The 15,305-nt window shown below is 39.6% G+C and overlaps 1 protein-coding gene across 1 annotated transcript; it reads left to right on the top strand.

Annotated features, from left to right (window-relative positions):
- The first annotated feature begins 4,505 nt into the window (after positions 1–4,505).
- Positions 4,506–12,714, top strand: LOC134098445 (sterile alpha motif domain-containing protein 9-like). Its single transcript, XM_062551495.1, has 3 exons — positions 4,506–4,799; positions 6,219–6,316; positions 7,463–12,714. Exons 2-3 carry the CDS (start codon positions 6,313–6,315, stop codon positions 12,073–12,075), a joined length of 4,617 nt encoding a protein of 1,538 aa, XP_062407479.1. The 5' UTR covers positions 4,506–4,799; positions 6,219–6,312; the 3' UTR covers positions 12,076–12,714.
- The last annotated feature ends 2,591 nt before the right edge of the window (positions 12,715–15,305 follow it).

The following is a 15,305-nucleotide window of genomic DNA, read 5'->3' on the forward strand; positions in this document are numbered from 1 at the left end:
AACTTTTGTATGACTGCAATCAAAATAAGTGATTCTGTCTCATCCTTTTGGGGCTATTGGTGCAATCCATTTGTCCAATCTGCTTGTCTTACAAGTAGTAAGTTGTCCGAAAAAATAGAACTACGCAAAATGATGCATGCCTCCCTAAACACATCTGACGAGAAGTGATCTTGCATGAGTCAAAGGATCCCAGTTCACCGCGGGTTCTTACAACAAGAAAGTTACACACTGTCATTTCACAAGTTATGAGTTGTCACAAGCCGTCAACATGTACAAATGGATCGCACAATAAATTAATTGTGGTTGTCACAATTAACAAATGCACCACTGCGTTACGTTACCTGAATATCAGTGATGAGTTGAAATTAAATGGAGGTTGAGCTAACTATGTTTTGTTCAATTCTTGATTAAAATATAAAGTACGTTATTTTGGAGAAAAGCGTCTGCTAAGAAATTTAAATATAAACATAAACAAATGTGACGCCATGTGCAATATTTTTGACAGTTAACAGTGGTATATTACACTTACACTATGGCTGGACTTTTTGGATTAAGAGATGAGACCCAACCCAAGCATATTAGTGCAATGACAGTGACAACTTCTAACACAATAAATTAAAAATGTATACACTGTTAACACTGAAGAAGTTCAATGAGCACTGCACAAAACAAAATAAGTAAGTTACTGCTTAAAAATGCATTACATTGTTTTATAAATGCAAACACACATAATATATAATACAATTTCAAATATGACAGCAGTGTCTCCCATAATAATCACTAGATGCAGTCAAGTTATATTTTTACTATTCCATTGACTACGGGGACACAGGTAATTACAGTGCCCTCCAAAAGTATTGGAACACATGCTTAAAGTTAAATATAAAATCATCTTTTGGAAATTGATCTTAATGCCATGAAACAATGAGGAAATATATTGGGAGCACTTAGACTCTGCGCAGTAATATCCTCACTCCAAAGTGAAACTGAAAGTGCAAGAGTGAGGATATTATTGCGCCACACAATATCCCTCTTACCTGCTTAGAAATGCACCACGTTTTATTTTGTCTCACCATACTTGGTCGTGTGACTACTCGTGTAACTGTATTTTAATAGGGAAAACATTGAGGTGTTCGGTCGCTTCAAACTTCATCTCTGTTTGGATCCTAATGAATGCATTGGGCTAGCTAAGTGCTATCAAAGTTGCGCCGCACGCCAGAGCCAGTGAGTGCACGCATTGAAACGTGAGAGGTATGTATCAACTCGTCTTAATTAGGGGAGTAACGTAGTTTAATATGAAAAAACGGTGAAATGTTCCTTTAAGGACACCAATTTTCTTTGTGAATGAATAATGTATTGTAAATAAATAAATGTTTTCCTTAAAATACAGGGGTCATAAGTATTGGAACGCCTGTGTTAACCCTATGTGTTAAAATTCCCATAGAGGCTAGCAGATTTGTATTTGTTTTATTTTTTAAATGCCAGTTATTTCATGTATCCAGGACACTATGCACCCTGATAAAGTCCCCTTGGTCTTTGGAATTAAAATAACCCCACGTCACCACATACCAGTTCTATACCAATAGATTGGCATTTATTTAAGCTAGCCTATAGCTGATTTTAATGGCATTGAGATCAATGACAATGAAACACATTTGTGAGGTCACACACTGATGTTGGACGAGGCGAGGCGACTGGTTCTCAGGATCCGCTCTAATTCATTCCAAAGGTGTTCTATTGAGGTCAGGACTGACGCAGACCAGTCAAGTTGGTTCATCCACACCAAAACTCTGTCATCCATCCCTTTATGGACTTTGTTTTCTGCACTGGTGCACAGTCATGTTGGAACAGGAAGGGGTCATCCCCGAGCTGGGCTTGGTCCCTGGTTCAAGTGAAAGGAACTCTGAATGCTTCAGCATTAACCCTTAGATGCATGGGCTACCAATACCTACACTCTTCCACGAGTGGGGTCAAAAATGACCCCAATTAGAATGCATGCGTTTTCTGCAAACTCACATAATGTCTTTCATTTTGATTAAAGATAATGATTTTTATTATATACTGGTCAACAAAATAATTATTTCATGTTGGACATATTCATTTATCACTTTTTATTAACATTGTATTACAAAACAGCTTTTAGAAAGGCAAAAAAGGTAAACATCCTAAAATGATCTCAACACGAGACACTACAGGTGAATAGGGTAAAATGTTTAACTTTGAGATATCTTCATGAAACTTTACCAGTTGGATTCTAACATAAATAGGAGAAAAAAACGCATTGCAAGTTTTCTGTATTTATGTTTAAATATGCTAATTAGGTCATATCTAATTAAATATGCTCTAATTTGCATATTTTGATGCGAAGAATCTGACCATTGAAAAAAGCCAGGTTGAATTTTTTTTTGTAGTGTTAATATATCAAATAAAAAAAACATTTACAGAGGGGATTATGAATATCTTCTTTTGTTATCCAGTAAATCAGAAAATACTGCCAATTGGCTTTTCGCCCTATTTTTAGGCATAAAAAGTCATATAAATCAGTCCAAGAACGCTATCTACAAATCCCTCTGTAAATATCTTCCAAATATAAATTTAGTTAGGAGTAAGTCACACACGATATGATTTGGATCACGGTCGCGGTAGTACATGACACTTTAGAATGGAAACTTTTGGTGAAATTAGGAGAAATATACAGGCGCGAGTAGACAAAATGTCATGAAATAAACTCCTAAATGTGCAAATCGGACTTTGTTGTTGTAGTAGGGTGGTAGAATACATGCTAAGGTAGCAACTAGCACAAAATCTCGAAATTGACCAGTGCTCAAAAAAACTATGTTTTCACCTGCCGTGTCCCGGCAGGACCTGCCAACCATGGTGTACCTACAAGAAAAGCGCTTTTTCCCACCTTCTATGGTGAACCTAGAAAAAAATAAAAACGTTTTCGCTTAGAGGCTTAGTCGATTTTGGATTTTTTGGACCTGTTGGACCTGTTTCTGGGCAGCCGGCCCCGCTCTGAGACGGAGAGAGAGAGAGAGAGAGAAGAGTTCCAGGCCCATGGCCCACCTGGAACTCTGACCCGGACCGGTCGGACGCCCGCGTGTCCCCTGTGGGGGCTCCCTTCCCCGGGGTCTGCTGCTGCAGACAAAAGCTTGGATCGAGGGTTTGATTTTCAATGGATCGCAGCATTGGAGCTGCTCTGCCACGTACGAAACCCTGACCCAGAATCAGGCCGTCTACGAGTGATTTAGCACCAAGTTCTTCACGAACATGCGGTGTAGTGCAAAGGGAATATTAGATATCACATCACCTCAGAAATGAGAAAATCAAGTCAAGTCAAAATCAATGCGTTTCAATGGAAGTACATTATAGAACAAATGATTGTCAATGATATGGTATGATGGAAGTATCTCAGTGCATGCCAACTCACTTGATATGTTGTCTAAAGGTCAATATCTTCCTTATGTGACTTGGCATGTGACTTGAGATACTTCCATCATACCATATCATTGACAATCATTTGTTCTATAATGTACTTCCATTGAAACGCATTGATTTTGACTTGACTTGATTTCCTCATTTCTGAGGTGATATGAAGTAATATCTAATATTCCCTTTGCATAGGCTTTTGGTATCCAATATGGATACCAAAAATGCAGCAATTATTTTGAAGCTGACTGTACCTATTGTTCAGATTTAGTTTTCTAGAAATATATGCAAATTATTGCATATTTAAGTAAAACTGGTCTCATTTGCATATCTAAACATCACATTTCAGAAAACTTGCAATACAAAAAATCTTTGCCTTAATGTGAGTAAACAACTGTGAAAGTTTCAATTTGATATCTATAGTTTAACATTTTACCCATTTCACCAGTGGCAAAATGCATTGGAAATTGCTACCTTTGACATTGAAAAAAAGCATGTTCCACTAAATATAAATGGGTAGATTTTTTTATATGTTAATTAGATATACCTAGGGATCACAAAAAACTTGGAATGATTACTATTGCAATTAGTTATGGGTCAAACGCTAGATTGACTGGCCTGACTGTCACAGTTGATAAAAAAAAGGTTCCAAGGGTTAACCTTTGAAATTACATAGAAAATGCTTGGGGTCATTTTTGACCCCACGTATGCGAAACTGTGGTACTGATACAAAACATGAAATTACTTTAAAAACATAACTATTAGACAAATCCAAATGGTCTCATGTCAAAGACAACCTATTGAGGAATACGAAGGTTAAATGATAAAAATGTAAAATTAGAAAGATACTGCAAAAAAACCAACCTCTGGGGTCATTGTTGACCCCACTTATGCATCTAAGGGTTAACCAAAAGATTTTGGATGATTCCATGCTCCCAACTTTGTGGGAAGTTTGGGGATGGACAATTCCTGTTTCAACATGTGCACCAGTGCACAAACAAGGTCCATAAAGGCATGGATGACAGAGTTTGGTGTGGATGAACTTGATTTTTTTCCTTTCGATGGAGTTGTATGTTGCTTCTCCGTGAAACTTCTGCTGCGCTGTGACATCTTTTTTTACATGACCTGCATATATGTACACATGGATTGGACAGCTTCAACTTTAATGAGTTAGTACGTCATGAGTTAGTACGACACGTTTCGATTCATCGAAAATACTGCTAGTTATTTCACAATGCAAGGTTTGTCAGAACTGTTTTAGTCCTCTGCTATATCTTCGAGAGAGAGAAAGGGTGACTTTTGTTATTGAGAATTGCTGGAAGCCTATCGAGTGAGGCATACATGAAGAAAAACGTGTTCTGACATATCAGGTGAGTAGTTTTGCGAGTTTTACTGTCTGTAGGTTGACGATTCATACACATAAACAGTTTGCAAAGCAACCTCCATATTCCTCCCACTCCTGTGGTTTCTATTGTTGCAGTGTATTTGTATTATAAGACCTTTAACTAATAACTTACAGAAATCATAAGTGGGGCTCAACTTTCCAGGAGACATTAATTCATGGTTCTATATGAAGTTAAAACTATGGGCGCGGCGCAGAACATTTGCATAGGATTATTTTCCAAATGTGCATTTAGCCTCTTAACCCTGCAAATGCACACATATTCTTTTCTGTTGAACATTCATGGAACTCAAATATTTTTTCCTTTATATGAAGGCTGCCATATGACCAGATACAGGCTTAAAAGTAAAGTGAATTTACACTGAAACAAGGCACAGGTGTGAAGGGAACAAGTATTACTGGTATAACTTGCCACAAGAAGGAAACGCAGAGAGAGAGAGAGAGAGAGTGTGTGTGTGTGTGTGTGTGTGTGTGTGTGTGTGTGTGTGTGCATGCGTGTGCATGTGTGTGCGTGTATTGCTAAACATAATAACTAAAATCTGTTGCAAAGTAACTGATACTGTAAAGAATAAATCATGGTTATCGAATGCATTGTTTTACAGTTAGTTGTTATTTAGTTGCATCCTTGCACATTTTATTCACTGCTGTTATTTTTGTTCTGATATTAAAGTTAGAAAGTTTTTTCACTCATGTGACGATAATTAGTTAACTCACTTCACCTATGAGGAATCACTGAGGACAAGACTCTTGACTGTGACCTCTAAGGGCTCCGTTTTGACGATCAGAAACGAATGGTCAGAGGTGTAAAGTTTATTTTTTGAAATATTAAAGGTGTGGCCAGTCCACATTCACGAATTTAATAGCGCAAGTGCGCAACTCTGATCAAACGTCAGGCGCTTGGTGCAAAATGTTGCTCTTATATTTCTTAATTGTCTATTTAAGTCATGGATGTGTTTTGGGTGTAACATCCTTTAAACCAATGAGAATGACATCTGTAATTTCCTTTAATAGCAAGCAGCGAACCTTCAAACAGCGCACCAGTATTTTGATTGTCAGCAGCACATTTATATAACATAAATATAGTAGAGTATAGTCTACATGCATCTGCACTCTTCTATTATTTGAACACATAGGCAAAGTGAAACTAATTTCACCATGGTCTCATAGTCCACAATAGAACTGTTCTACACAGATAACTACTTTCACTATTGACTGACAAGGGGTTACCGTAGAAAACATACAGTATATTATGACATTCGTTAAAAAAATTATGCAAGGAAAAACATATGACACATAGATATTAGAAATTACTGCCATATCATACAGTCCATGTAAATGGTAAGCAGTCACTTACCATACATGTGTGTGAATGCCCCACCTACTGTAGGTCTTGAAAAGGATTCTTGAAGAAGACTAACAGTACTACTACTTGTAGTACTAACAGAAGATGGCCTCCTAGCAACTGCTTGGATTATTGCAGAATGGGCAAGTATTAGAGCATGACATTTGAGTTAACATGTTTATATTTAATGTATGGTGGTGTGACAAACACTACTACAGTTAGTGTTAGTCTTGCTTGGAGGACTACCTCCTAGCAACTGCTTGGATTATTGCATTCTGTAGAATGGGCAAGTATTAGAGCATGACATTTGATTGAACATGTTTATATTTAATGTATAGTGGTGGTTTGACAAACTACTACAGTCAGAAATAGGGCTGCGACAATTATTCTCAGTGGCGTTCAGTGGGCATTGGGGGCTATAGCCCTAGATGTCTTGGGGATAGTCCTGGATCTCCGTACATTACAAAATTATGAAAATCGCCCCAGAGTTGTTTTTTTTATAAGGTTCAAATTGAATGCCACGGTCAGCTAGCCTGATTACCATCGACTTTCAAAGGCTCTGCGAGACTTTAGTCTGACCAAGAGCCTGTGCTAACACGGTTTCTCCAAGCACTGGTTGACCCGCCTCCTTTAAGTGCCTTGATTTGCTACTGGTCGATGTCAGAAAGCGGTTTGCCGAGTTTAAACCAATAACAACACTCTTTCCTCTGCCTTGAACACGCCTCTACCCAGAGCCGTTGGAGCTGCTCAAAGTTGAGTAAAAATATTCAGTTTGAAATACTGAAATCTGATATCTGAGGAGGAGTACGATAGCTGTGAAATTATGCTAGAGGGTCAAAATTGGCTGTATATTTTCGAGCCCTGCCCGTTCCACAGATGATTGACGTGTTTAATTTCCATTTCAGTGCTTCCAACTCAGTGGCTGTAAGTGGGTTAGGAATACGATTTCAAGTGATTTTGCAAAAATGGGCAAAAAAGCAAATTCCATGAGTGTTTTCACATCGTGATTGCATTTCCATAAGAGCCTATAAACTTATTAGGTTTGTGAGCCTATAAACTTATGAGGCTCACAAAGCTTTCGGGAAACCCTGCTTACAGTAGAACCCTTCTAAAACCTTTTTATTTTAGTTTTTAGAATGAAAAATGTTAGAGATAGAGTATTTTGCACACTGTGTGTCTACATTCTGTTAGATTGTAGGCTATCCTTTTAATATGAGAAAGAAACTGGTACAAATGATAGTAGCTCACATTATGTTTTCATTTGTCATTTTCTTTTTCTGTCTTTTTAGAGAATATAATAAAGCTGCCCATTGAGAAATGGACAGAGGATCAAGTGGGCTCCTGGCTACATGGCATAGGAGTAAAAGAGAAGTACATTAGCAAGCTCTGTGATGAGGAAGTGGATGGACCAGTCCTCCGTGACATAACTGAAAACTATCTTGTAAACAAAACAGGAATGAAGTCTGGGCAAGTTTTTTTGATCCTCAGTAATAGAGACCAGCTCATACAAACAATTAAGAAAACACAAATGGTTAAAGAAAAACAGCAACAACCCCCAACAAAAGAAATCTTAGGGAATCCGAAGGAGGCAGACAAGCCAAGAATGGGAAAAGAGACAGAAAACCCATCTATGGTTTGCAAAAAGATCATAGGAAGTCCGAAAGATGTAGAAACACCAATACAGGAGACTGTGGTCATGCCATTTTCAAAGAGGATCTGTAGACAGAGTTCATCTGACAAAAGTATTAATTTTGCATATATCTGTACCAATGTCCTTCAGCCTGAAACTGGCATTTTCGATCTTGTTTCTCCCTGTCATGAGTACAAGTCATTTACCATTGCTGCCAAATTAGACCGCCCTAGATTACAGGCAAAGTTTGCCAGAGAAGTTCTCAAATTTGGCACAGGTTGCATGAACATCAGATCCAATGGAACAATCCATTTTGGAGTTATGGATAGTAGGGAGGACACAGGCTATGTCCATGGTGAAATTATTGGCATACCAGTGCCAGAGAAAGACATTTATGTCGATGCTTTAGATCACATAGAGAGATGTTACTCTCGTTCTGATGCTGAAGATGTAAGGCGATGCATACGTCCACCAGAGTTCATTGAGGTCACTGACATACATACAGATGAGAAGAGGTATGTTGTGGAAGTTGACATTGTACCCTTACTAAGCATTGTGAGGACCAAAGTGTATAGTGTTCGCCTGCCAAACTTTAATGAGAAGTCCAACAAGGTCATGCATGAGAAGGACGCTATCTATTGTAGAGTGGGTGCTACAACCAAGCCAGTGGAAGACCAACATGAGTTTTATCAGCGGGTTTCTACTCGGGATGCACAAAGAGAAGCTGCAGAGGACCGTCAGTGTGTGCCCATGCCAGAAGCCTGCCCAGATCTGGGGAGGAAACTCACAATGCTTGTTACAGGTGGCAAGAAATATATTGAGAAGGGCAAATGGTTTATCCTGGTTACGAACAAATTCCGCAGTGAACACTTAAGAAGCATTGACTTTTTACTGAATATGAGGATCTTCTGTGTCTTTGATTTTGATCCTGACTCCAATTTGTCTGGACTCTGCCAGGAATATCGGAAACATCATGCTGCAAACTTGCACTTCATGCATGACTACATTATATCAAGTGGTATGACCTCTGAGGAATTTCAAAACAAAATGCATTTGTTTGATCAAACCAGCTGGATCTTCTGCAATGGTCGCAATGATTTCAGAGGAAAGGAGCAGTGTGATGACATGACGTGGTTCAAAACTAAAAGGACTCAACTAAAGGAATGTGTATCACTGATCTGCAAACAGATCCTGCCTAAAGGTACCTTCACATTGATCTTCCTTCTTACTTCTCCAGTCGAGAAACCTCTCCTGCACACCTACAGTGAATTCTTCTCTGACATGCAGGGTCATGAAGACATCATCTGCATATCAGAATCTGAGGATAACTTTGAAAAATGGCAGAGTTTTGCAGGGGGGAGTTTTTGCAGCGAAAGCACAGTGAACCTTTTAAGTGTTGTGGGAATGAAATTAAGTCATGTCAATGCAACACTACAACATATCCAGTCTGTGGCTTCTCGAACCCCAAAACATCTACCCAATTATGCAAAAGGAGAGTGTCTTCTTGAGAGTCGAGAGGAGGAGAGGATGTACTCACTAGAGATTCTCTGCATAGACCACTGTGATGAAACCAGAGATGTCATCGAAGCTGAGAAGGAAAACATTGAACAGGACTTCTACCATGGTGGAAAAGTGAAATGGATGAATTTCTGGCTGGCAGAGAAAAGACATGTTGGGAAGGTCATTCAAAGGGATGCTTACCAGGAAATCTCAAATCTCCTCAATGACTGCCTTAAAAACAGTGCAGACCAGTTGCACACTCACAGCCTCAACATATTTCATCACCCAGGCAGTGGGGGGAGCTCTATTGCCCGGCAAGTCCTGTGGAACAACCGGAAGAAGCTCAGATGTGCAGTTGTGAAACCATCATACACTGCTGTCATAGCGTCTGAACATGCATATCGGCTTCGGACATATGAGGAAAATGATATCCAAAAATGTGTTCCAGTCCTTTTGCTTGTAGAAGACTGTGATGATGATTTTTTAAGTGACTTAAAGAATGAGTTGGAGGTTGCCATTACCAGACAGAACATTACACAAGGAACACTGTGCTACATTGTTCTGAGTTGTAGACGATCCTACAATCCAGAGAAAAAGTGCAAGGAGTCACCATTTCATAATGTGCAGGTGACCCACAAGCTATCAAAGGAAGAAAAGAAGCAGTTTTCTGATAAAAGGAATATGCTTGGAGAACAATACAACCCAGAGTTTATCTTGACATTTGTTCTCATGAGCGAAGAATTTAACCATCAGAAGATTTCTAAGTATGTGGAGAAGTTTGTAAAACATTTGCTTCAGGACATTGACCATGACCATGTTGTCACTCATCTCATCCATTATGTGGCACTGCTGAACACTTATGTGCAGAACTCTTTCCTCTCCCAGTCCCATTGTGAAGCTCGACTTACTCTCTCTTTGCACCTCCAGTTACTCCAGGATGTTGTCAAAGAAGAGTTTCGCCAGCACGCTTTTGAGGAAGCACTAACTGAGCCTGGCAAACTGGTTTTTATACACCTGAGGGATGAAAGAACATACTTTGGATCCATCAGAATAATTCACCCCTTAGTTGCAAAAGAAATACTGCAGCAGCTCTTAAGTCAGGGGAAGCAAGAGAGTGAATTGGCTCTGGAGCTTCTCCATGATGATGTCTTGTTTGAGCACAGATTTGGCAGGGAAGACTATGTGAAGTGTCTGCGAGACCTTTTCATGAGGCGTGATAGGATCAGCAAAGGAGACAAGAGGAACAGTTTCTTCTCCCCCTTTATTGAGCATGTGAGAGATAAAGAAAGTCCTGAGACAGCAGTGAATCTCCTCAAAGAAGCTTACAAGCGTTTTGACAAGGATCCTCTATTTGCTCAACATCTGGCTCGACTGAATTACAGCCAGGAGAAATTTGAAGAGGCAGAACGTTGGGCTGAGCTAGCTAGCAAGAAATTGCCAAGCAATCCATTTATTCTTAACACTAAAGGCCAAGTGTACAAGAAATGGTTCTACAAAAAGGTGTCAGGACTAAAGAAAGAGAATAAAACAGAAGAAAGAATAGCAGATGTGGTCAGAACTGCTATCAAAGCCATGGATAGCTTTCAGGAGTGTCAGAGAGCATCTATTGAAGATGCTGACTCTATGAGCAAATCAGGATTTTTTGCAGCAGCTGAAGTGGGATGTCAATTATTGCAGCTATTTTTCACTTCATCTGTGTTCACTAACAAAACAGAATGTGTGAAATATTTGCTCACTGACCACATTCCTGACAATTTGAAGAAGCCATGGGAGGATTTTCACAGCAAACTTAAAGATCTTCATATCATCATTCAGAAATCTCTGGAGTGGATATCAGAGGACCTAAGCTATTTTCAGACAGACCCAAGTGCAGACGAGGAGGAGACTAAAGATCAAATAAAGCATTCTAAGACGTGGTTGGTGAGAAAGTCAGTAGAGTTTGGGGAATATTTCAGTGCACACAATGCTCATCCTGAGTCTGGATCAGACATTCCAACCCCTGCCATGACACGCATGAAAATATACCAACTGGGTGGTGGAAACATGACCAACATCTTCTCCATTTTGACTGATTCCAAAAGAAAAAATAAAGTCAAAGTTCTGGAGGACCTCATATGTTTTTACAAACAACTGAGGGGAAAGATGGATAACATGGATCTTGTCAACTATATAGCCTCAAACATCACTCTTAGCTGTCTCTCAACTCATTCTAAAGCATTGGCTTCTCTTAAAGAGCTTCAAGATCTCAGCCAGAAGTTTCCCAGTGACAAACAGAAATGTCAACCAAATGCTCTCTTCTTACTGACACTCCTGTTCTGGCCCGAAGACCACGACAGTGAAGAAGACAAGGGGGAAAAATATGAATTTGTGTTGTCCGTGGTCAAAGTTCTTACAACCCACTACTTTGAAAAAATGAGGGATATTCCCGCAAGAAAGACAAGAATTAGCACACATTTTTTCTTGGGAAATGGAAATGGATTGGGAAAGATTGTTCACAAGAGCAAGGTAGAAGCAACCACAAAATCCCTGCCAGTGTCAGAGAAGTATCATGGAGAGGGGTGGAAGATGGAAGAAACAGCCCAACTGTTGAGACTGGTTTCTGGCAGGACAGAAGATAGAAAAATCTATCTGAACGGCCCTCAAAAGGTTGAATTCATGGTCCCTGCTCTGAACGTAGCATCTGTGCCTTATAGCAATGAAAATGTCACATTTTACTTGGGCTTTACAATGAGGGGCCCTGTGGCATTCAATGTCACTATTAAGAATATATGAGGATCAAATGTGACCTGCTTCAGGTGCTCTTGGGGTCACTTGGAACTTGGAAGGAACTGACGAGAAGAAATGTGTACTGTATGTTTCATAGTCTTTCAACTGGAATCTACTGGAATCAATCAATGACCATTCAATTTTCTCATAGGTCATTTTGTGATCATGTGGGGTTCTATGTCTTCTGACTTATCTAAACAAGCAGGTTATGATAATATTTTAGATATTTTAATGTATTCTGAAATCAAATGCATCTAGCACATCTGCCTTTTGAATAATCATATTTTGCATCATACAGTCAGAACAATTGACTCTTTGCAGAATGTCTTGTGTATCTTCATTGGGACAGTAACCTACCATTTGGTAGGTCCTTGAAAAGGTGCATTGCCCTAATGCACAATTCTTACTCAGCCTATGTCTCAGCTAATTTTTGCAGTGATAAATGTTGGGTTTCCTATTAATGTGATTGATACATCTTTTTAGTGTGTCTATGCTATTCTGATTTTGAATTGTGAAATGAGAAATATATTACATATTTAGAATTATTTTCTATTTTTACTATACATGAAAGTATATAGCCTACTATGTAATGATCTGATATGTGGATTTTGGATTATGTCACCAAATGTCTTATGCAAATGCAACTTTAACTGTCTGAATGGAAATGATGGTAGAAATAATTAAAGATCTACTAAACAAAACAGATTTGTACTCAATTGCTGTGTGAATGTTTGATCTGTGACCATAGTTCATGGCTTCTTGAATGCGATACAAATAAAGCAAAGCATCTTACCACCACTAGATGGTAGCATTGCACTAGCTCATCTATACTGGAAGAAGTCACATTCATTGATATTTGAACCAAGCACAGGCAAAAAGACGGAACTCACCAATCCCCTTGCAGTGAAGAGGGAGAGCAGTCACCCAACCTGGGCTGTGTCTGAAACATCAGTACGTACGCTGGGCAGTGTGCATTTTCCGGAAGTTACGTCAGAATAGACTGTCCGAAAGTCAAGTGCTCTCACTAGTTGGGTCGTTTGGCGTGATTTCCAAGCGTGCATCGATGCATCATTTTTGCCCTCAGGTATCCCATAATCCATTGCGCAGCGCAGGTCAAGCTCCACACGTCATGCAAATCATCAACACACCCCCCTCCCCGAGTCAGGTGACGCCAACTAGTTAGTGCTGTCCAAATGTAGGTAGGGACGCATAGGAGCAAGCTAACTAAGACGCTACTGGAAAGAAGGTACTATCCAGCGTGCACGCTTGACTTCTGGACACAGCCCTGATCTTGAAGCCAGGTCTCTGGGATACCAAACCTGCAGCTTGACCACAACGCCACAGAGGCTTGTTGGTATGGCAGTTAGAGCACATACTCAAATCGTAGTGAAGGTAATCGGTCACACCCCTTTTTGTGCAATTTTGTGATGTTTGGGGGAGAGGCTTGGCCAACTTCTGCTCGCAGTTCATGGAGCCAGGGCTGTGAACTCAAGGAATGAGGAGCTAGTGGACATGGAAATATTTCCTAAATGTGACAAAGTGTTAGCGGTTAGAATCACAGACAGTATCTTCAAATGAGTGTAATGGATCGGAAGAGGCAGCACCCGCAAACCCTGCTGCACCTGCACTCTCAATTGTGCCATCAATTATACTAACACAGTTGATTGTAATTAATCAATTTAAAGATACACTATGCAGGTTTAGGTATAACTGTATAGCTCCCTATAGAGTCACAATATCTTTATACTTCACACTGCTGTTGTACGCAATGAAAATGCTCAACTAGGTGAATGATTCGCCTGTTATAAGTTTGTCTACCATCAAATCGCAAAGGTAAAAATCTGGAATTTGTCAGGAAAGTCTTTTGAGCAGGAGAGTGAAAGGAACTCAGGACCAATAGATGTGCAATGTGAGCACACAAAGATATGTTGGTGAGGAGGAATGCAGCTAGAACTGGACATACTGAGTTTATCCAAACCTTGTTGAAAACAAAGGTTAGGCTACAGATGATTAGTTGTTTTGCACATGTTGTAGATTCCCTGTTTTGCACATGTTGTAGATTCCCCATCCCTATCCCACTTTTGTCTCAAGATGACCAGAGTAGTCCCTCAAAATAAATCATAGTAACAAAACAAAACAAAGTCAATAAAAGACAGAATTAATGTGATCCTTGGGGGTCCAGATTTGGGGGCTTTTCTGTTTAGGATGCAAAGCATGTTTGGAATGCCAGAGTGTAGATGAAATTACTGTACATTAAGGTGCATTCTGTGTTTTCTGAAGGTCCCGTTGAGGTTGTTTCTCTGTCAGAGGAATGTCTGCCTTTTGGTTCCCACGTTAGGTCAACCGGGGGGGTCACGCAAGACATTTTAACTGACTGACAACTCTCTAAACCAATCAGGCAGCATTTGGGGAAGGACAGTGAAGAATTTGGAGCATATGCAATGAAGGCTCTTAAGCCAGTTAATTTATTTCCGGGGGAGTGTCAGCTGTGTTGTAACAGCATCTTGTGTTATATTCTGCTCATTGCATGTTCACTCCGACACTGAATGTCTTGTTTACCAAATCATAACAATTTTGACACACGCATAAATAGTTCTACAACGTAATTTGCTGATTCACAAGGTGCAACACCCTACCAGGTCCAATGAGACACTAATTAAATTAACAATAAGTTACATTAAAAACTCACCTGGCTTGACAGGAAATAAATGCTATAAATATACATTACAGACTATAAAAATATTAAAGGCTAGCTTAAGAGCCTTCCGAGCATATGGTCCATTCACCGATGAGAGATCAGATCCTTCTATTCTATTCCTTCTGTCTTCACAGAATTCCCAAGAAGACTTGGTTGGCTGCACTCACATGATTACACTTGGGGGCCATACTCACAACCAGTGCCAATGTAAACAAACCATGAGGGTCCAGAAGCCACTAACACACACAGCTTCACTGAGCAAAGAAGGGACCCATGGCAGACAGGCATATACTGTTTATTTACAAAACAATACAATATTTCATACTTTTAATTCTCTGTGATGAAAAATAGTTTGCATCTTAATCAGCATGATGTGGCCACCAGGGGGCGTTTGGCTAATCTGCAGTTGTGAGGACGAAATGAGGAGTATGATGGAAAGGCAGGATGGGTAAAAAAAAAAGATAGGGATAGAGAAAAGAAGGGAGATGAGAGGAATGGAGGGATGGTGAGAGAGAAAAAAAATGAAGTGCCCTTGAGA

This window comes from Sardina pilchardus, chromosome 12 (assembly GCF_963854185.1).
Source record: "Sardina pilchardus chromosome 12, fSarPil1.1, whole genome shotgun sequence".
Taxonomy (NCBI): domain Eukaryota; kingdom Metazoa; phylum Chordata; class Actinopteri; order Clupeiformes; family Clupeidae; genus Sardina; species Sardina pilchardus.